This window comes from Abrus precatorius, unplaced genomic scaffold (assembly GCF_003935025.1).
Source record: "Abrus precatorius isolate BTA unplaced genomic scaffold, Abrus_2018 Scaffold3, whole genome shotgun sequence".
NCBI lineage: Eukaryota > Viridiplantae > Streptophyta > Magnoliopsida > Fabales > Fabaceae > Abrus > Abrus precatorius.
Window position 1 is genome coordinate 9239759 of NW_020874373.1, and position 24891 is coordinate 9264649.

A 24891-nucleotide genomic window follows, 5' to 3' on the forward strand; every position below is an offset into this window, starting at 1 on the left:
CCCTATATTTATAAATGACAAAAGTTGTGTGTTTGGTTTTGGCCTCTCCTCTCCCTCACTCCCCTCCCTTCACTTACTCATCCTTCAAGTTCTATCATATCTCCTCTCATATTCTTGTTCGTCTCTCTGGATTTTGGACTGAATTTTTTATTTTTTTTTTTCTAATGAAACCGTTTTTTTTTTATTCGCATTAAATATAAGTAATTATATGAAACTTCGAATAAGCATATGCAGTGATATTATTGTTGAAATAAATTTTTTATTTTAAAAATAATAAATAATTGGGATTAATACTGAATTTAATTTCAATCAAAGATTTTTTATTTTATTTTTAACATAAAATATCTCTTATTACTGTTTTTTAATATAGATATGGAGAAATAGTTTATTTTGTGCTTACTAAATATATTTCTTAACATTAAATTGAATATTCATTTTTTCGAAGATCTAAAAATATCTTTTATAAATTAATAATTAAATATAAGAATTGTTAATATTCATTAGAAATTTATCATTTTTATAACTCAAAAGATATCAGTTAATAATCATTCTTTAACATACATGTTTTTTATAAAAATTTTAGACTCAAAACAAATAAATTTTAAACAAAAACTCATTTAAAAATATTATATCTTTAAATCCTAAAAATATATTTAATATTTTCAAATTAATTTAATTTTTTTTATGAAAGTAAAACCTTCCTGCCTCTTTTTCCAATATAATTTTGATGTTATACTGTAATTTAATATAATCAAACAAGTTAAATCATTAAAATCAAATTCACACAAAATTTAACTAGTTATATCAATTTGTTTTTCTTATGGAGTGTCACTAATTTATACATGCTAAAATTTTATCATTAAATATTACATATCAAAATAGTTAGCATTTCAGTATTTTTCCATTTAAAAAAATTAAAAACATTCTTTTAACCTATTTAATATTGTACTAAATAAATAAATATAAAATAGATTTTGTTAAAAATTATGTAATTTAATAGTATTAACTTATTGAATTACATTAAAAATTTTAATTTTAAAAAATTAATTACAATATATAACTCTTACCTTGTGCAGTGTTGTACAGTTTGAACAGATTATTTAAAAAATAATCTTATTATAAGTTATTAAATATTAAATGATTTATAAATATGGTAAGCATACCGAGGACTTTTACAAAATAATGTTAAATTTTGCTAATAAATAACCTTTAGTCATTATTAAGTAATTAGTAAATAAATATTTTATTAAAATCACAGTATGATTATACTAAAAATTATAAAAAGACATTTTAATACTGTTTTCTCATTAAAAATAACATTTTATACTTTAATTTTATTATTACATGTATTTCATGTTTGTTTAACACTTTTTTGAAAATTACTAGGCTGCTTAAGGCTATAAATTAACTTATATTATTGTTTTTATTTATAAATTGACACTTTATTTTAAAATATTTATAAAAAATAGAAAAATAATTCAATATTATTTAAATATTTAAAAATAAAATAAAAATAAGATAATAAATTTATAATTAAAAATGTAAAAAGAATGAAAATAAAGTATTTTTTTATATTTATAGCTTAAAGATTTTTAAAAAAAAGTCAAACTTATATTTTATTTTATTCAGTTTATAAAAAACTCAAGGGTATTCAAAAATATCACAAGAAATAGTTTTAAAATTTTAAATTTATAAATATGGTAAAAATTAAAATTTGCTTCTTGATAATTTATTTACTTTATATCACATATGTATAAGTTTAAAACATAGACAACATTATCTTTTAGTAGAATAAATTTATATTCAAAATTGAATGTAAACTACAATCTACAATTAAAACGACTAACTATCAAATATTACATATACACTTCAAATAATTAATTATAATAAAACTTATCAAACTATTATACATTTAGAATAAATAATATGAAATTGATTATATATCCTTATAAACTTTAAATAAAAACATAATCAAAATTATTACAATATTCGAAATGAATTTAAATTCTAATAGAGCAATTCTTCTTTATAATCTCACTGAAAATATGATTCGAAACTGAATCAACTTCACTTCCTGAAAAATAATTTGTAAGGGTGAGTATCATTCACCCCATTAAATTCTTTATTATAGAAACATTATTAAATACAATATACACCAAAACAATACTAACTCATATATTATATTAAGGAATTTACAGCAGATCAAACATCATATCATTAATATTTTAGCATATGCACTAAGACCATGTCATTTCATATATTTTTACATAGATCAGCATATCATAATACATGTGTTAATGTGTTATACTTATATTAATTAATGCATTATGATACATGTACACTCGTCGATGTAATATAATACCTGTATTATAATCACACCAATTAATTTGTTATAACTCACATATTATGATCACACATCTCATAATTTTACAATCATTGCCCCTAGGTCTTTTGAGGTCTTCTATAACTATAGATAGTTGTTGATTAGCCCTTAAACACAGATACAATGTATACAATAGAGGGTCCCTTAATAAAAAAAATAGTAAGAAGTATTGTCAAGAAATAAGTGTGAGGCCATGTAATGCATTTGCACTAATTAGATGGTGCACCCATAAGCAAACGTCATTCACTACCGTACATTTTTCTCAAATTTCTCAAATCATCTTCATATTTTATACTCCCAATGTATCTCTATAATTATCAATATATATTTAGTCAGTTTTTCATGACACACATTTTCTCAGTGATTCTTAAATATTCACCTTCATTTCTTTTAATCACTTTTCTCATGATAGTACAATTTTCACTCTTTTTCTTTCTCATCATAATACAATTTCACCACGGTCTTTCAAATAAAATTAAATCATCAATCAATTTGTTAAAGGTTGAACATCCCAAGACTCAGTTCCAATCGCATGTTTTCAATAAAACATATTTCACTTTATTTATTACTTTAAATAAACAATCATAATCTTAACTCGTATTTCCACACAAAAAAAAAGAGTACATAATTACACACACCAATAGTCTTTTTAAAATTTTCTATCATATGCAATCAATTCCACGTTATACAAACCAATACTATATGCCAAAGGTTAGACACCTTTGAACTCAACCTAATTGTACAGTTTAAAAATGTATTGCCAGAGATCACACACTCTCGATCTTTATAAAAATCATCTATCATAAAGTTTAGCCTTTTTTCAAACACGCATGCATATATACATATCGAATAATACTTTTATGACAATATTCTTAATAACTTATTCTTGAACCATATCATAGGTTTTCCATATTCAAAAATACATTTTTAACCATATGACTTCAAGAAAACTTTATAGCTTTGCTATTTAAAATGAAGTAGTTTGAGTTTTCTAAGCCAAGATGCATAATTGAGACTTAAAGTTTGGGATCAACTTCCTTTACGAAATGGGTCTCTCACAACTAAAGGGATGACAACTATTGTTTCTAAGACCAAGATCTACTCAGGATTTAGAGGGAAGTACAATGTTTTGAAGGAGCTATTGTTCAAAAACTAAGTTCTTCCTATACATTATGAAATAGAGTACTTTTGAGAAAAGAGGAAACAAGAAAATATAAAAATGAGATTGAAGAGTTGAGCTCCAGAGAATTTACTCAAGATTAAGTGGAAAGGAAATTCAGGTTCAGAATTCATAAGTAGTTTAAAGTTTGAGAAGAGTTTCTCTGAGAAAAAAAGTAGAAGAATAAAGAAAGAAGTGAGTGAGAGATTTCTTGGATTACAATATAAATTTTGGAGTGAAAATTCCTTAAATATCTTTTAAAACTCACAAGTTTTCGCTTGAGCGAGAAAACTAGATAAAAATTACTTTTTTACTAATATTTTTGCTTGAACGAAAATATTTTTGTTTGAGTAAAAATATGGCAAGAAACTACCTATTTTCGCCACAAATTATCGCTTGAGTGACATATTTCTCACTTGAGCAAGAATATAATTGAAAAAATCTTATCAATTCTCGCTTGAAGGAAAAATTTTCGTTTGAACTAAAAAAATAATATTTTGAGGTAAAAGGAATATTATTTTTTTTAGAAACTCTTTCATTTTGAAAACAAGAAATATGCAATTATGTTTACAAAAATAAAAATATTTTCAGAAATTAAAAAATTATGCAATTTTTTATATTTTCAGTGCATACTCTAGCATTTTTTAACACATATTATACAATACTCTTTTTATTATTAGAAAAAAAATTAAAAGCTATAAATATTCTCACTCTTAAATTAATATTTTTATATATATATTTTTTATAAATTTTAGCTTATAATTGTTAAACAGTGTTACTAATATTATTCTACTCTTTATCGTCCATGGAGTTGTTATTTATCAGACTGCCCAAATTGTTTACATTATTATATTTAGTGTCTAAGTATTATTATTCATACAATTATGATAATATAATTAGTATGTTTTTGTGTATTACATTAATTTATAGAATTAATATTTATTATTAAAATAATACTATTTAAAAATAATAAATATTTTATATATTATACTAATATTTTTGTAAAAAATGTAAAAATTTTAAAACAATATTGGAAAAACACTTTAATGCATAGAAAAATATTTTAATGATAATAAAAAATCAAAATATAAAAGTATGGATTTCAAAGCATTTATTTTCAAAAAATTTTAAAATGGACATGAGTATATTTTAACAAGGATTTTTTTAGTATTTTAATGAAGATTTATAAATATTTTATTACATTTAATGTTAATAAAAATTGAAATATTGATTAAAATGACAACAGTTATGACTCATGTTTTAGGCATGATTATTATTAGACTAATGCTATTTATTACACAAAAATTAATATGAATAACATAAAATATTATTTCTGTATTTTTATAAACATTATAAATTAAAACACATCTCTACACAAAAATGAGACAAAAATTACAAAGTCGCCAGTAATTTGTATGTAACTAGTTTACTACGTGCAATGTATAATTGTTTTATTTTATAATAAATTTATTTTATAATTAAAATAATCAAATTTTAAAAAATTATTTTGATTTTATTATAAAACTATGAATTATATATAACAAAATAATAATAATTTAATATAATATTTAAAAAATGAATTAAATATCAACAATGATATATATATATATATATATATATATATATATATATATAAAACCATAAGATATGAGACTCTTAAAAGTAAATTTCAAATCAAATTAAAAAATAGAAAAATAATTTTTATAAATATAAGATAGATATTCACAAAAAAATATATAAGTTAATAACGGGAAGTTAAGTAACAATTATGATCTTTAAAATTTATAATGAAATTAATAAATATTTAAAATAAACTAAAATTATTACAACAAGATAAAGTGTAATTCATATAAATAATAATAAAAAAAAGAATATGCTGGATTGGACCGCGGCTTCAACTTGTCGGCTTGCTCGCTCTTTAAGTTCGAGGCTAGTTTCACGTAATGTAATTCATATCTCATTTTCAGTTAATTGTAACTTAAAAAATATTCATTTAAGAAACTACGAAGAAGAGTAGATTTAATAATATTTTACTTCTCAAAATAAGTCTCATTTATAATATTAAGATCAAATACATTTTACTTTAAAAAAAGGTGGGAAGGAAAAATAATTTTTTTAAAAGTTAAATTAAAAAATTGTATAAAATTTACACTTTTACCTAATAGTTTTAAACTTGAAATTAAGGCATTGTTTGGTTTGCTCAATGAAAATAAAAAAAATAAAATTGTTTGATTGATTTTTAAAAAATATTTTCAAAATTCAGCTCAATTTAAAAAAATAATCTTGTTTTCAATTCTCTTCTTTAAAAATGAGAACACTTAATAAAAAATAGAATAATAAAAATACAATATCATTATAAATGTTATCAATTATTGTTTTTTCGCTCATGGACTACTTGTTATAAGTAATTCTTTCTCTTATTTCTTTTTATTATTTTCTTATGCTCTTTGATCTCTTTTTTTTTTTTTCTTTTTGCGTGTGATTTTTTTTTCATTTTACGTTGTAATACATTGACAAAGTTTTTATATAATTTTTATCATTAAATATTTGATAAGCATTATTATTTTCTATATACCTGTATATGAGTTTTTCAGTTTTATATAATTTTGATGTCATTCTTTACATTGAATAAGCATTCATTTTTTGTATAATATGAATATCATCCACTACATATGAGTCTAATAAAAATAGTAATTATGTTGATTGATCTATATATAAAATGCGTTGTTTAATAAACATTTTAAAAAAATTATTTTTAATATTAATAAAATTTTATTTAAAAAAAATTAAAACATATTGTTTTAATAATAAATTATCACTTTACTTATAAGTTATTTATTTATTTAGCACATTTATTTTAAAATCAATTAATAATAATTTTTAATTATATATGCTTACTTGATATAAAGTTATTAACATAAAATGAGAGAAAAAAAATAAGAAGATAGAAGTTATAGAATGGAAAATCCAAAACATAAAAACTTTTATAGATGTAATTTATGAATAAATAAAGTTTTTTTTTTATAATTAAATCCTAAATCTTAAACTAATGATTATAATCTATATTATATATTAAAATAGAGACATATAAATTATGATTTTTTATTATTTTCTTAATCTTTCATCTTATTGCGTTGCAATGTTATGGATTTACTCTTACTTTTTTAATCTCTATTTTGGTGTATTACAGTGATATGAATATAATTTAAAATGTTACATATTCACTTACATCATTCACTTGTTGCTTCTCATATTTAATTATTTTTTATACTATGTATGTTATTTTTTATTTTTAAAATATTAAAACGTATATATATTATACCATTTATAATTTTATGTATTTTATTTATACAAATTAATAAATAAATTTTAAAAAAATTCATATTTAACATTTTTTATTTTTTATTATTACATTTGTAAATGCTATTTTAAAAGATTTATATGTTTATATTTAATAATAATTTTTGAAACATACGAATACATATAAACATTATTAGAATACTCGTAATTAAACAAAATAAAATATATATATATATATATATATTAATTTTTATTAAAATTAATGAATATATACAAGATTAATGAATTCATATTAAAAAAAAAACTTGTGCATCACACATGGTCTAAATTATATTTATATTATATTTTTATTATTTTTGAGTCTTAAGATGTAATAATGATAGTATTTAAACTTGTTAAATAAATAGTGCAATAAAATTGACACTAAGAAAAATATGTATTACAAAATTTTTTATCATGGAAATTATTTATTAATAAAACAATAATGATTAATTTAAAACTTTATATAAAAAATAAATAAATTGATTATAAAAATAGTTAAACCAAATGCATTTTCAATATTTTTTTAATTTTGAAATAGAAAATAGAAAGTCAAATCAAACACATTTTTTAAATATTGAACATTTAAAAATAAAAACTATTTTCAGAAAATACAAATAGAAAATAAAAATAGAAAAATGTTTCTTGAACTCAAACCGGTCCTAAATTTCTCAATTTGCTATTATGATTAATAAATTAAATATTATTTACAAACAAATTAAAATCAACTTTTTTGTCCTTTTTTCTTCTAAAATATTTTTTATGGTGTTGTTTTCTCTTAAATTGATTGTTTAGTTTTAGGGCTCAGGGTAAAAAATTTAAATATAAAAGTCTAATCTACAATCAATCCATCTTTTAGCTTAGTTTTGATTTTTTTTAAAAAAAAAGTTTTTAAGTTAAATATTTTGATTTATTTATTTATTTTATTAAGCTTTGTAACTTACATTTTTTTCATCACACTTGCCTTTTTAAGTGTTAAATCTTATTTATAGCTTACTAAAATTTTTGTTGAAAACGGGAGTTATCGCACTGAAAACTAGGTTATATCGTTCAGAGTATGAGGTGAGCATTTAAAAACACTTAATTTTATTTAATAATTTGTTAAAATTGACTAAATTTGTTTTTTTAAAAATTACTAGATTGGGATCATTATATTAAAAAATTATGTGATTTCATCAACTAAAATAATATTAAAGTCTAAATATTAAGAATTATTGTTGTCAAATCTAAAAAGTAAAACATCCAGTTTTCATTTTTTTCCCATTATTTTCTCCCTAACCAAAACATCAAATTTTATCAAATATAAAAGGAAAAAAACTAAAGTTTTTCCTTTCACATTCCAACCTTACATCTTATAAACTCATTTAAATTTTATTTAATTTATATTAAAATTTAAATTTATAAACCTTTATAATCATTTCATAGTAAAAAATCATCATAAACTTTCAAATATTTATATAAAAAAATAATTTGAAAATTTTAAACAAAAGACTAAAGTTGCTTAAAAGTTTTAAAAAAAAAAAGGCTAAAAAAATTGATTGACCAAAATTGCTTAAGCTTTAGTCGAGTCTGAAAACACAATTAAAAAAACTACTAATACAACACGCACTCTTACAGTTCCTATTTATTTGATTGACATAAATTTTTAATATTAATAAGGGCAGATATATCAAAAGAAAAATATATTACTAACATTGATGATATTTACTTTAACATTATAAAATTAATTTTCAAAACATTTAAACAAAACTCACATTTTAATAAAAATATATATTTTAAATTGATGCAGAAACACATTTTAGTCACATTCAACTGTACGTAAACAATTCTATTAAATCTAAAATTAAAACAACACAATGTAATACTAGATACACTTATTAGTACAAAAAGTGAACCTAAAATGGGCCAATAGTTAATTAAACAATCACTGATTTTTTTTTTTCTGAAATATTTGCAAGATGATAGATACATTATAATATTACAAGACTGATTTATAGGTTTATTTTTAAAAAAATGCAATTATGCAATGTGAGGCGAACTAGTTTGCATCAAACACTAAACGCCTGTTTAGTGGCCATGATAGAATCCAGATGAAAAGAATAAAAAAATTAGATTAGGGCAAGAGAAGATAAGTGCACGATAAGTTGTTGTCATATCCAATATTTTATGCAAATTTAATAGAAATAAAGATATGACAAAAATGTACAAAAAAATGATAAAATTAACCTTTTATTTACATTTACTAAAATAAATTTTTTAATTTATTTACTCTATATAAGTTATTTATTTTTAATTTATAAAAAATATATAAAAATAATTTAATATATTTTTAAAAATATATAAAAATAAAGAGGAAAAAAGTAATAAAATAAATTAAAAGTATTTTAAAATAAACAATTGTCATCATTTTTTTTTCTCCTAACCCAATCATATTCTTTGGATGACAAATATACTAGTCCAATTCGATATGATAAGTACCAAGATAAATTAATCTCATCTTTAAAACAATCATTATAACTCAACCAACACTTTTAAGAGCAAATGCGATATGCTACCCTATCCTATATACCCTTATTTTACACACCAAACAGGCCCTAATTAACTAAGGCTCCTTACAATGCAATGCACTAGGGTAGATATGGTAATTTTCTGAAGTAAATGTGTGAATCGTCATTTTCGATATTTGACATACTCCGTAGTGTAAATATTTATGCATTATACTCTGTGACATTTCTTTGAACAAATAAGCACTAGGAGTAGGAAAAAGCAATGCAGGTACCCCAATATCATTTGTCGCAGTAAAACTAGACAGTGCTTCCAAAAGAAATAAAAGGAAAAGACAGTACAAGTTACAGATCCTTAACATCTATAAAACGTTTCGTTCTGTAGTACGAGGATAATATCCATATACGGAGGACTACCGAATTCTCGTACGAAGATACAACACAAGAATGACACTAACCACCCCGAGCTTCTCTCCTTGTGGCATCATGCAATAGTTCAATGTCCACCCCTTCAGGAGGCAATTGCACGTATCTAACTACCGACCCTCTGATGAAGCAGTTCCTTACAGAAAGCTGACAACAAATAGTCACGAGTTACTGACTAAAAAATGAAAAGAATCAAAATAGAATCAACATTGAAGCTAGGCAGGTCATGAACCAAAAGAGGGAGCTAAATATAACAAAATCAACTGGAAAATAAGTCAGCAGTATTTTCTTCGCATGCAACAGGTGATGGAATGATTTGAGAAAATTGTATAAATCTCCCTGGAATCTAATGCTTGGTTCCCTCATACCCCAATGATGTATCCTGTAATCCTGTTGCAATGATATCCTAATAGTAAGCATCTCTCATTTATCTATTCTATTATTGCAGCATACCTTGGTATTTAAATCTTCTATGATATAATAAACTAATAATGGCATACTAAAATAACATTAAATTCAGGGCCATAAAACTTACAACTTAATCATGCATCCCCTTCAAAACACAGCTACCATAAAGATATGATTCTTATGGATTCCAGAATCCCAACATATTTCCCAATTTCCAACAATCTACGAGTAGTAAGTTCTAACCATTTCAATATCTCCCTGTTCACGAAACACAACCGAACTAGGAAAGACAAGCATTAGCAGGTAGCAGCCTCAATCAAATCCTTATACTTCTCCCACTATTGCTAGAATAATATCAATCTATTGATTGTCCTACTCTTTTTAATGTAGATTAAGTAAAATATCACCTCCATAGATAAGTCCTCTAAGCCTTACAATTTAGCATACATATCCACACACACTTTCAACATACACCCTTTTCCTATAAACACATGAACAAGTATATCAAGGAAGAATGAAGAAATGACAGGCCAAGCATGAAAATAAGAATCCCGATGCTGGTTCGGAAAAGAACCAAGAAAGTCAACAATATATAATCTCACATTCAATGCTTCCATTCAGGACCACCCAATTGACAAAAAATTCTAGCATCCTTCAGGCTATGTTTAATATCAACAATACATATTACACAAATAAAAAACCTAATGGGGAACATATACTAGATCAAGGCATATTCCCTTAAGGTCAGCTAAATTCAAATTTCAAAATTAAACAGCAATCACATTCAGCACCCCAATACACAATTTGAATCCTGGATACAAAATATCTTATTATTTACCATGCACCTGAATTCTTAAACACTTCATCAATGGATAAGAACCAGTGAAGCACTGAAACAATTTTAAATCTAAGAATACCATGGTAGAGTTTGGTCCAGCTTATCCAAATAGTCAGGCCAAACACTAACTGAAAAAACCTTATTTTAATTTTTAATTCTTGGTTATGTTGGGGTGTAATTTAAGCACCTGCAAAGGGTAGTGGGGAAGGTAGCATCTAGCCTGATGAGAGTTCTGAACTCCAACATCAACATCACACCCAAGTCATTGAGACGTAGACGATGTTAACAAAACAACTCAATTACCAATTTCTACATATGCTGATTTTATTAAAAAGAAAAATCCCTAAGAAGAGAGATTATAATCTATTGAATCTAAATCCAAATTTAAAATTGAAAACCTGATAAACCCTACATAACGCCTAAAATTGATAGAGCAAACAACTAGTGAAGAGTATGAAACGGAACGTGTGACAGAAGTGAAAAAAAGAAAAACCCTAGAAAGAAAGAGAGGGATACAACACCATGTGAGGGTACTTGTCTTGATCGACAACGCGAGTGTTTTCGAGCTTGATGTTGAGATACTGGTCAACAGAATGCAGTGTCCCTCGGATGGCTAAATCGTTCTTGAGCTCCACGGTTACTTCTCTGCCCACCAAATCCTTGAAGTAGGAGAAGAACAACTGCACCAAAACCAAACCGTTGCAGCCCCGAAAATGAGAAAACAGAAAGAAGAAAGAAAGCAAGAAAATAATATATTTACCATTTTCGCAAGGCCAAGAAGGACAAAGGATTACACAGAGCGAAAGCAAAAGGGGGCGCAGTGGTGGGAAACAAAATGATACCAGAATTTTAACCTTGCTCACGCTCTCTTCTTCCAAAAAATTTTATTATTATTATTATTATGAAATTCTACCCTTCTGCCCAAATTGCCCCCACATCAGACTGTCCCCGCCTAAACCCATTGCACTTTTCCCTTCTCCCTTGGCCAGCGCGCACTTTCTAAGTTTGGATTTTACATTAAAATATATCGATTTTCTACGTGTGCATCATTAATAAAAATTTATTATATATAATTTTTAAAGCACTTAAACTGTTTTAAAAAATTAAAATAAATAATTATTTCACATGCAAAAGATATATTTAGATTAATAATTTAATTAAATAATTATTTAAGTTATATCATGTTATGAGTTATCCATTAAGTAAACTAAAGCTTTCAATGTAATACTTAAGTTATATAACTTTTTAACCTAATAAATTAATCTTATGAATTAAATTCTTTTTGCTTAAATCACAACCTCAATAAAAGAAATCATAGCATATTACATGAAAGTTTATGTGATAAATTTGACTATAAAATTTATTAAAATATTATTAAAAAAAAAAACTTAACATCAAACTATTTTCTTAAACTCAAATAAACTGTTCACAAAATAATCCCTTAAACCAAACATGCACTTAAGAAACAGAAAGTACTAAGTAGATAATCTCCCCTCAAGCACAGCCTCATGTTCCAATCATGAGACAAATTTTCGTTAACAAAAATTCGTACTTTTGGCCTATTGTTTCTCAAAAGTTTATAATTAAATATTTTTTTCACACCTTTATAAAATAGTTTAAAACGAATTCAAATTTCCCAATTTGCTATTATGATAATCAAATTAAGCGAAAAACGAGAAAAAAATTGCAATTAGACAACTAATTTGATAAAGTATCAGTAATAAAATGTGTTCATAACACGACGACTACTGGGCTCATGGTCATAAGGAGGACTCTTTTAAGACCCAACTAAAGATAATCTAACGACTGCGGCTTAAATTATTACAGGAGTAATTGGTATAAAATGAAGATATAATTCTATCAGAATATGCCAGTCAAATGTTTTTGCAGTACTTATGCTGCTAGACTGAAGAAACATACAGAATGTCAGAGATAAAATACAAAAACAAACTTAGAGATCAATACTTTCAAGACGTGTTTTCCAGTAAAAAGAAATACAGAAGATGTTACAGAAACCTACGTCAAACAGAACAGTAACAACATAAACACAAATTACATTTACATCTCTTACACATGAATAAGCTAAGAAAATTAAAAATTGCCTCTGATCCTATAAAGATTATAATCTCCCTCCATGGCTCTCGCTATCTTTTAAAAAGGAGAGTGGAAGAGGTTGTACAGAAAGCTGTTCAGTGTTCCCGCTAGAGCCTTTGCTTCACCCGCCTCCCATTTATGTCGCTGCCATCAAGTATTGCTTCATTCCTATGCTTGCACATGAAGTCCGAATGCTCAGTAAATCGAGCCACGTACTCCAATAGCTCAGTCAGAACAGATGGGCAACTTTCCTTCAAGTACTCAAATCCGTCAGTTTGCATCACAGCTGAAGAACCAAAAAGATGAAAATAGCTCAGTAATAATATTCTGGATGAACAATAAAGTAGTTGCCAAAATTTCACTCAAATAGGTCCAGACAGATATTTGTAACAGAAATTTTCGTAATAGCCATCTTTCCAATCCCATGAGATGTGTTGTTAACCACAAAGAAATGTTATTAAAATATGAATACCAAATATTTGTCCCCTAAGTTAAACCAAAATCTTGGAAGACGTAACTAATTGTTCCATAATCAATGTATGATGTATCCTCGGTCTTCCTTTTTTATAATTTAGAAGAGAGATAAGGAAGCAGAAATGCAAAATTTACACACTCCCAACCCCTCCCCCTAAGCGGAAACGTTCATAAGGTTTACTGGTACAAATTGGTCGTACCAGACATTGAGCTCACCATGGGACAGTCACTCAGCACTATTTGCATGGATAATTAGTGGTAAATAGGAAAAATCACATTAAAGCAAAGCCAAATAAACCCTTCACAACTTAGCATTTTTCCATTCATGCTCATACTGGAGGACAAAATAGTGACAAAATGATAATTGAAAAGCATTACTGTCAATATTCAGCAACAAATTTAATTTTCAGTCATACTTAAAAATCCATATTCAGACCATTTAGTGTCACAATGATCACCAAATATTTATTGTTCTTCTTTTCTTAGTAAGTGACGAAGTAGAAGTTCAGAGAAGAAAAACAAACCTCTGAGATTTTCAGAAGTAGCAATAAACTTGAGACAGACAGCTTTCAGCCGGAAACAATGGTGCTGCTCTGCCAAGGCTAAAGTTGTAGCTACACTATTAATTGCAACATCTTCACATAGACTTGCTTCGCACATCAGCCTAAGCCTCTCTAAGCCATACCGATCAGCTGCTGCTAGAAGATGCTGAGCCATCAAGGTTGATGCCCATTTTGAGTTCAATCCAGTAAGCTCTTGCATGTCTGGTAGTGAGTCCCAGTATATAAAATGAAGCAATGCCTGCAAAATAGAGAAAAGACACAGCTGAGCCTAATTTATCAAGCTAAACGAAGTCACGTTCACATTAGAGTTAGACACAAACCTTCCATGTTGTAATTGGATGGAAATTAGAGTCACAGTGTATTCCCATAATATATTTACAAAAAACCAAAACTAAAACATTTCCTTCTAAAGACAATTATATACTAAAGTAAAGAAATCAATAAAGATAAGATTTTAACTTCTATTTCCATTCAATTTTCTCTGCATATCAAAGTATCAAACAAACTATTTACTATATATTATATGAGACATCAAATCTCGTTCATTGACCTCAACGATCAAAATTGAATTGACATGCAGCACTTCGAAAAGGAAACTATAAAGTCAGAGCCAGCTGGTACAACTTCCCCAAGGAGAACCTATAAACTAAGGAACCACAATCTACTAAACAAACTCATTGTATCAATTTAAATAAAAACTTGTCTATATCAATTTTTTTCTTGCTCTTTCAAAAAGATCCATGCATTCTCTATGTGGACTCCCCAAAAATGAGTGACCATCCAAGAGCCAAAAAGATACCACCATCTGGACCACAACAGTACCACAGAATCTTTGACTTCCCAAACAAACTAGTGTCCATTCATATGGCTAAAAGGGAAATTCAATGAAATATGTCTTTTTCTCATAAGGAAGAAGCACAAAAATTGATTTTTTTTTTTTTCAAACCCATTTCAGAACAATACACCTATCTAATAGATGTATCAGAGCATGAGAGTGGGTAAGACTAGTGCCCAACAATGGAACTACAAAGAAAAATGCAAGAGAAAAAAAAAACTATAAAATCATGAAGCACAATGTGTGATTAGGGATATAGACAAATGTAAAAACCAAGACAATGCATGGCAACCACATTACAAAAAAAAAAAATAGGAAGCACAAAGAGCATACAATAAACCTTAAAAACTGGAGCCTCAATGTCTTCAACTTTAATACACTGGGTATTTTGATCTTTCATAGGACCAAAAAGCTGTGCCCTGAATACAGGTGAACGAGCTGCTAGTACCAATTTATGAGCAGAAAAACTTTCTCCATTCACTTCAAAATTCACATCACTTCCCTTACCACTTTCCAGCAGTTGCCCAAATTGCTGACCAATGTTAGATGGAGGTATTACTACGGAATAGATTTTAGGACCTTCTGTCCGTGACCTCACAACGCCAACACTACAATTCACTGAGAGGCAATTATCTTTAAGGTAGTCTGATGTCTCCAGAGCTGTTCTCTTAAAAAACCGCTTGTAACCCCTGAAACATCCAGCATCAAACAATTAGCACTTACCAAACTGTTCAGAACTTCAGATTCCATTCTGACAAACAGTTGTGTGTGTGCAGAAATTGTACAAGTGGCAATTAATAAAGTAGTTACATAAAAAGACAATAAACTTTTCCCCACCCTCTCCCTCCAGGCACCAAATATTATTCCCTTCATCCCTTTTCCACAGCATCCCAGCTGCATTTGTGGGAGCAAGGGATGAAAGATTTCACCCCCTTGAAAAGCTCCACGAAACCCATAGGTTATTGGTTAGCTGCATGAGGCAGCCGGTCCTAAATATGCTATAGCAGTATAGCACATTGCGGAACAACCATTATCCTGAAATTTTGTATACAAATTACAAAATTTATACAATGACCCAGTTTGAGTAAGCTTTTAGGGAAGTCCTCATAGAAGAAAAAAAATCAATATGAAAAATGAATACAAATTTTATCATAAGTTAAAAGCAACTTATCTCCTTAAGTTTTAAATAAGTTAAATGACAGAACTTATAAAAAAAAAAAAAGAGAAATATAAATTGATACTAACTTATGGGAAAAATTTGATTCATTTTACTATTTTATTTTTGACTCATAAATATTTATAGAGAAGTTTGTTCAAACTGGGTCTGTATATATATAAATGCTTTAAAAATAAAAAATAAAACTCAAAATTCATGACATATTCATAATTGACAATAAGAAGTCATAAGTCTTAAACAAAAACATACAAATAAATAGCAAGGAGAGACCTTAGACAAAATAATGAGTTTGGGTCTTTTGGAGATAGATGACAAAATAATAAGTTAAACAAGAGAACCAAAAAAAAAAAAAAAAATTAGAACAAGGAGAGCATTCAGAAAAATAAAAGGGAGTCCTTAACCGACAAAAAATAAAGAAAAAGAGAATTAAAAAACGAAGAGGAAAAGGAGAGAAAACAACATGCAGCAGAACAGTGAGTACAAAAAAGAAAACAGGGCATTTGACTGAAAATGCAGAATCAGTGGACAGAGAGCATGGGTTTGCCAGAACACACCAAGAGCTGACCGGGAAATACCGGGACGTGGCTGGAAAATCATCGAAGAGCAATGGGCAGATGAGTCGCACAGTAATAGGCAGGTAGAGAGAAAAGAGAGTGCAAAAATCAGATTTTGACTTTTTTCAAGAACCCTTTTGAAACCCATTTTATTATGACATGAAAACCCCAAAATACTGCAAATTAAGATAAAAAATGTAGGGCATATTTGAGTTTTGGAATGACTTCAGCATAGTGGCCAGCTGCGTTGACACCTTAGCGGCACTACCACACGCTATTAAAAGGTACAATCATGCGGTACCCAACAAGACTTACCTCGTATATTAAAAAGAAAACAATCACACAACTTGTGGCCTGTTTGTATATTTATTGAATCTCCATTTCTTTGGAATTGAAATGTATCTCCTCTCAGAACTTTCGCTAGAAATTGATTTTATGGCTCATAAGGTGCTTAGAGTCAATTATGATTGGTAAACAAACAGGCAATTGATATACAACAGCTGTCTTCAGGATAAGACAGGCAGGGTAGGACATGGAAATATAAACTTAGCACCTCAAACCTTCTAAAGTTGAAATATTTACTGCATGTCTGGTTCTGCGTTTTTTGAAAATAAACTCGAATTTATCTTTAATGTTACAAAGAGTTATGTTGGCTCAACCGTGCGTGCACAAGCAAAACACACTTTTAAAGACTCTTGTTGAATAAGTATCATTGGATACTTGTAAGGAAACTCTACTCCAACTAATTAAATGCCTTCCCTTGCTTAAAAAGGCAGGTAAAGTCGTGTTTGTTTTCATTAAACAGTTTCTATTTTTGTCTTCATAACCAGTTCCATAAGTATACTCGTTCGTTAGCTTTTGATATACTTAAAATTCAACATGCAAACCTACCAATGTTCAACAATATTAACAACTTCAGTCACATCACACATATTACACGGACGTTAACTAACATACTTAGATGGAAACTTCACCGATTATCCCAAAGCTGTTTTTATTTTTCAGACAAATATAGCACGAAAATAGAACAAAATTCAAAGGCGGAAAATCACGATTAAAATTTTAAATCAACCCACCACATACTACCGCGGTATTTTAAGGTGTAAGGCCCACTTTCAAGGGTCCTCTCGAAATGGCTATGCACCTTATGCCTCTCCTTACCACTCTGATCCAGTAGAGTCAACTCAAAAAGTGCCCTAACGTCGGTGCCGTCGCTGGCGAGCGCGATGAAGAGGGACACGTAGGTAGCATTGTCCTCAACGCTCTTACCATCCGGATAAAAGTAAATGGCCCAATCGTATCCACCAACAGTAAACACGTCGGAAGCTTTGTACTTCCCAATTCCCATCCCTTTCAAAAGGGAGTACCCTGTGATCTTGAACTGGTGCGAACCCCTCACAGTCTCGGTCACTGAAGAAGACGACGTCGTTGCGGGTGCCGAAGAGGGACACGCCGATGAAGAATTCGAGGACGGCTTCGCGGTTTCTCGGAGAATCTTACCCATGCGCTAGCCACCGTAACGGTATCGACGATGAATTAATTGAATTGTTCGGAAACGTCGCCGATCGAGGGAGGAACCGATGCGGGAAATCGAGGTGGGGATTGGAGAATCTGATTTGGATAAATGAGGGTTTGATGAGGAAATCTAGGGTTCTGTTAAGGAAACTTGTCAGATTCTGGAAGATGAATGTCTAGGGTTTCGATATTCAGACAGAGAGAGGGAGAAAGGAAAGAAAACAAAAACTTAAGAAACAAAATGACTGACTAAAGGCTTTTAATAGTAACATGGCTTTAAAAGTTTAAATAATTTAAAGAAATTAAAACTATTGATTACTGGTGAGACGCGCAACTACCTATCTCAATCCACTCGCTTTCCTTTTGAAACACGTGTGTGTAAATGGTAAATTAAAAAGTTGCTGCACCACTGAAACAGTAGACCTACGAATAAATTTTATCATGAAGTCAAGGGAGAAAAAAAAGGAAAGATGTTAATGTCAATTTTTTAAGTTAAATTTAAATAAATAATATTGTAAAATACATTAATATAATTATTTTTTAAAATATTTAATTTTAATTTTAAAAAATAAGGTCATGAAATTATGGTGTGTCTACAGGATCAATTATTAAATGAGATGTCGTAAACTTTTTATTTTATAAAGAAAATAAAAAATGGTTGAGGTCAAATTTATCTATTGAAGTAAGAGCAGTTAACTAGTACGAGAAAAATCTCAATTTTGGGAGGACGGTATACCGTGTATGCAAGAGAAGAAATAGCATGTATTTAAGCAAGTTATGAAAACAATCATCAAGTACTTCATAAAATTTGGAATGATTTAGCTGATTTCGTCCAAATTAAAGTAATTAATTAGTTGAATTTGTTGTTTTAAAGGGTTATTATTTTATTGACAAAATGATCAAGTGAATGCCTCTCTTTATTTCTTAATTTAAAACAAATTGTCTTGAGCAAGTGTGTTGTAGATTGATACAAGAGAAACTCTATTGCAAAGTTATTACGAAATAAGACTCAAAATACAATGTTTATTTTTTGTAAATTGAATGTCTAAAGACTAATTTGAATTACGATACTTTTGGTAGTGAGCTACTATTGCCATTGGTATTATTTTTCAAAGTAGAAGATAAATTTTATATTGATAACCTAATAATATAGTTTAATATTAAATATCAGCTTTAAAAGTTAATATATATTATGAAAATAAAACTTAAGGTATATTTCAAAAACATATCAACAATATTATATATTGCACCTAAATCTTATTTTTTTGATTAACTTCTAATTTAAGAATTTCAATAGCTTATTCAAAAATATTGGATAGTTGAATTCCGGCATGGCATGTTTGGGAGGAAGTGAATTTACTTAATCACAGCTAGTTTTGGCCATAAGTTTAGTTTAGGTGTCCATACCTTTTCAATGAAGCTTGCTACAACTTTTTGTTAATGTAACAGCAAACGTTGCTAAAACTTGGTTTATTAGATATGACTTTTTTCTGGGTCACAAAAATAAAAGAAAAATAGTAATAAAAAAGAATAATTTTGCTGTGTATCATGTAAAGATTAGTTAAGATCCTGGACATTTAATGATCTTAAATCATATAATAATTTCTTCTTATACAAAGAAGATAAAGTAAATGAAATTAACAAGGGTAGAAATAATATTTTAGTTTAGGTTTTTGTTTAGTCTTTTAATTCTATTTTAGTTTAATTTGATTCATCCCCATAATATGAATGATGCTTGCTTAATTAATACTAACACGCAAAGCTGATTTAATGTAATGACAGAGAGAAGGAGTTTTCTGAAATGTTACATCCCAAATAACACCATCCCTGGCTCCTCCCCTCCTGTCCATATATTTCAGACAATAGTTTTACCAAACAATAACGAATCAGTTGATAATTTTTCATTCAGCTCAATCCTTCTCAGCCACTCCTTAGTATTTTCTAAGGGTATTTTCTCTGCATCTATCATTTTCTTCCACAAAATCTACTCCATCAGACAAAGATCATACATAATCTGCTCTCTGAACTAGACAACCAAGGTATATAGTTAAATACACCTAAATTCAACATGTAACACAGATCACACGCAAGATAACACGATACAGTAACAAGGAATGATTAAAACATACCATTTTTAACATTTTTTTATTATTAGTCTATTTTTTAAATAATTAAAATAATTTTTTAAAATATCAAATTCTGATACAAGTTTCTTTATATATTTTGAAAGGTTTAAAATTCATAAAAACATGTTAAAAATATGTTTAATAAAGAAAAATACTAATAACACGTTATGTTTTATATTTTTAATTATTTACTAAAATTTATTAAAAATTATAAAAGTTATATAAATCTTATGCTTAAAATTTATTAATTTTTACATGATTATATTAAACATCGACGGCTGGCATGCATATCGAGTTCATATTTTATAATTTAGTAATTAACATAAATCAGTAATGTCTTATGGAACTGAGAACCAAATTTGGCTATAAAAAGCAAATGCAGTAGGAGAGGCAACACATCACCAAAAAACAAGTTAAAGAGTGAGAAGAAGCAAATATGGGTTCCTACTCTACAAGTGATGTTGAAGTGAAAATGTCTCCGAAAGAAGAGGGAGAGGATGAGGCTTGCCTTCATGCTTTGTTACTCTGCATTATTCAAGTGTTTCCTTCAGCACTGAATGCTGCTGTTGAGCTGAAACTGTTTGACATAATAGCAAAGGGAACCCCAAAAGGTGAAACCATGTCAGCATCACAAATTGCTTCTATGTTACCAAACCAACACACAGACTTGCCTAATAGGATTGAACGCATGCTGCGTTTGCTTGCAAGCTATTCTCTTCTCACTTCTTTCACTCACATCGATGAAGATGGTAGCATTCGGAGATCTTATGGACTCTCACCTGTTGGAAAGTACTTCGTCAATGATGAAAGAAAGGGATGTGCAGCTACAATCACATCATTTCTCAACTATCCCACACTGTCCCAACTTTGGTACCTACTTTTCCTTGCTTTACAGTATTATTAGCACTACACACAAACATTACTATTATGAGTAGATCACCAAAGTTGGTTGGTTAGTTCAAGCAAGTGTTTATATTTTACCTTGACTTGCTCCTTTCATTTCAGGCCCAATTTGAAGGATGTAATTATTGATACTCAGAAGGACCTAGTCAAGGAGGTTCATGGAATGTCGTTGTACCAATGCACTGAAAAGGATCCAAAATTGAATTACATTTTCAACAAATCAATGGCTAATATCTGCATTATAGAGATGAATAGGATCCTCGAAGTGTATAAAGAATTTGAAGGAGTTTCAACCCTGGTTGATGTGGGAGGATGTACAGGGCAAAATCTTCACATGATAATCTCCAAGTACCCTACAATCAAGGGTATCAATTTTGATTTGCCCAAGTTGTTGAAAAAGCACCAGCTTATACAGGTATGTATTATGCCATTCCCTTTTTATTTCGATCGTCACTTTTACATTGGTTTGATGATGCATGCAAGTACATTTTTTTTAACTAAAGCATTGACTGAAACACTGTCCAAAATTGCATAAATTAAGGGATAAAACATGTTGGAGGAGATATGTTCAATTATGTAGCCCAGGGTGATGCCATAATTGTGAAGGTTAGAAAACTTTTTGTGACACTTCAATTTTAAATTTCAGAATGATTGATCCGACAATTTTGTCAACAAAAATATTATTAATTTCTCCAATTACATTATGGTAGGCTGTATTACACAATTGGTCAGATGAACAATGCGTAAGCATTTTGAGGAACTGTCACAGTGCACTGCCACAAGATGGAAAGGTGATTGTCATAGAGTTTATAACACCAGAAGCATCAAAGTCGAATGCAGCAAAGCTTGTCTCCACCCTCGACCACGTCATGTATATAACAAATGGGGGAATGGAAAGAACTGAAAAGGGATACGAGTCTTTGTGCAAGCTCTCTGGATTTTCAAGATTCCAAGTTGCCTGTCGTGTATTCTCTGCCTTGGGAATCATCGAATTTTACAAATAAATTTATATTTGATCATTCAAAATAGAATAGGTTCTGTTTGTATCCGGTTACAAATAGTAACAAATTATGTTTTCTACTTTGAAGGAGTTTGTTAATTATGTAGTCCATTTATTTGGTAATTTTGAATTTAGTGGATTTTTTTATTTCTATTATTTTATCATTTTGATTTTTATAATAGATAGACTCCTATAAATATTTTATATGCTCATCTATTTTTTTTACTAAGTATGCTCCTCTATTAAAAATACAACAGCACCTTATTTTGAACGAATGAAGGTTTAGAAAATTAACATCATGTTTAGTGCAAACTGATTAACAATAATTAGAAGTTACTATATCGATTTGATTTTGCTTCCCTTTTAATTACATTTGGTATAGCTTTTGTGCCTCTACATTGTTTGTTTTTGAAAAGCTTGAATACTTTTTTTTAATATAGATTTTGTATGTTTTGACCCTTTCAATCAAAACTAAATATGAAAAGAGATAAAAATTTGCTTTTTTCGGCCTAAAACTAGGTTTAATTTCGAGTTTTCAAGTTTTAAACTAAATCAAACTAATCTGGTTAAAGGTTGAAGATAACTAAAATACAAACTACATTTTGTTTTACTAATATATATATATATATATATATATTATTTTACATCAATTAATAACTTGAGATAGTGTCGCAGAATGCATCCTGTATAGTTGAAGAGATTTATATTTGGACTTAGAATTATGGAGTCTATTTTTAGGTCATTGAAGTTGTTCTATGATACAATTTTGTTGTAATATTTATGGCTAATAATAACTAAGAGTGAAAGTCAAAGTAAACGCATACACATTATATATTTAATCATAAAAAAGTGTATTAAAGAAATCAGAGTGATCATTAAACATGTTAGCATTAAGTTAATGATTGTCAATTCTTTGACTAAAAGCATGACACCAAAGAATTTTAAAAATCATATAGCACAAATGAGACTTGATTTTGACAATTATTATAGGTAATTTTTATTATTTTGATAAGATTTTTATTCAATTTTAATGTTTTTCATTTATTTTGTGCACATATTTATTTATTTACTTTAAGAAATTTCACATAGTTTTGACCCTGAAATATGTAATTTATTCATTAAGTTGAGAGACTTGATATATTGTGATACATGAAAAATAATATTCATCACTAAAGGAATTATCGCCGTAAATTTTAAGAATCATATAGAACGAATGAAACTTGATTTCTATGATGTGACACTTATTATAGGTAATTTTTATTATTTTTATTCGATTTTAATGTTTTTCATTTATTTTGTGCACATATTTATTTATTTACTTTAAGAAATTGCATGTAGTTTTAACCTTGAAATATGTAGTTTATTCATTAATTTGAGAGATTTAATATATTGTGATACATGAAAAATAATATTTATCATTAAATGAACTATCGCTGTAATTCATATATTTAGTTTCTTATTATAATTAATAATAGGACAAATAAATTAAGTAAAAGAATGTTAGTATTTGTATAGCAATAATAACAAATTATGTTTTTTATTTTCAAAGTGTCTGATACTTATGTGATCATTTATGTAAAAATTTTAATTCAAACAAATTTTTTTTTATATTATTTTATCCACATTTTAAACTCTACAGTGGGATAGAGTTTTATAAATATTTCATATGCTCATTTATTTTTATAACTAAATATGTTCTTTTATCTTAAAAATAATGCTATTATACTTTGAACAAGTGAGAATATCAAAACTTAAAGTCATGGTGTAAAGTAATTGATAATGGTTGGAAGTTAGTATTTTGATTTAATTTTACTTCTATTTTTATTACATTATTAAGAGTTAAGAAATTCAATCCTTTTGCAAATTATTAAAAATAAAGTTGAATTTCAGCTAAGCTACTCTTCCTGACGGTTGTTTTTTAAAACGTGCATCAATGAATTGTTTGTATGTTTGTCTTTGCCAGGTGTGAAAGCCAGCTGAATATATACATTTACTTAAATGTAATATTCAAAATTCCAAATTCTCTTTTGCGGTTAATCTATTCAAAATCTTCCTGTTTTATTTTATTTTATTTCAAAATTCTGCTGGATATTCGATTATTTATTATTACCGGCGAGTGTAATTTATTAATTATACTATACGAATATTATTAAATTCAAATATATTTTTTAAATAAATAATTTAAAATATATTAATAACCATTTTAAATTTTATTAAATATCATAATTATTAATAATAAATATTTTATTATATTAAAATTAAATTAAAAAATAAAGTAATAATATAAAAAATTAATGGACATAATCAAATAACTTATTCTCTTAAAGTGTTTTCGTTTTAAAAAAAAACTCATAAAAACCCATGTTAATGATTAAGATTTGACATTATTCATCAATCATACTAAAAATAGATTGTTGTCGGACATGCTATTCTAAAACCCTACCATAGATATCACCATCTTTTAATTTATATCCCATCTATCGTTTAATTGTACTTTTTACAATTTTTAAATTTTGTAAAATTTAGGATTTTTTATTTTTTAATGTTTTTTAAGAAATAATTTCTTAAAATAATTTTTTTAAAACATATTTTT

General features: G+C 27.5%; 2 protein-coding genes and 1 pseudogene across 3 annotated transcripts; 1 reads left to right on the forward strand and 2 right to left on the reverse strand.

Annotated features, from left to right (window-relative positions):
* Window positions 1–9375: 9375 nt before the first annotated feature.
* On the reverse strand, window positions 9376–11928 carry LOC113860930 (sm-like protein LSM2). The gene is made up of 3 exons (XM_027493495.1): window positions 11818–11928; window positions 11579–11737; window positions 9376–9958 (listed from the first exon to the last, which is right to left on the reverse strand). The coding sequence occupies exons 1-3, from the start codon at window positions 11818–11820 to the stop codon at window positions 9839–9841; spliced, it is 282 nt and encodes a 93-aa protein (XP_027349296.1). The 5' UTR covers window positions 11821–11928; the 3' UTR covers window positions 9376–9838.
* Window positions 11929–12932: 1004 nt separating this feature from the next.
* LOC113860928 (BTB/POZ and MATH domain-containing protein 2-like) lies at window positions 12933–18500 on the reverse strand. 2 transcript variants are annotated; one of them, XM_027493493.1, is made up of 4 exons: window positions 17831–18500; window positions 15364–15712; window positions 14150–14426; window positions 12933–13437 (listed from the first exon to the last, which is right to left on the reverse strand). In XM_027493493.1, the coding sequence occupies exons 1-4, from the start codon at window positions 18256–18258 to the stop codon at window positions 13259–13261; spliced, it is 1233 nt and encodes a 410-aa protein (XP_027349294.1). In that variant the 5' UTR covers window positions 18259–18500; the 3' UTR covers window positions 12933–13258. The 2 variants fall into 2 exon arrangements, with proteins under 2 accessions (XP_027349294.1, XP_027349295.1); XM_027493494.1 differs by lacking the exon at window positions 14150–14426 and having other exon boundaries at window positions 12933–13411; window positions 15394–15712; window positions 17831–18486.
* Window positions 18501–20831: 2331 nt separating this feature from the next.
* On the forward strand, window positions 20832–22302 carry LOC113862129 (annotated as a pseudogene).
* The last annotated feature ends 2589 nt before the right edge of the window (window positions 22303–24891 follow it).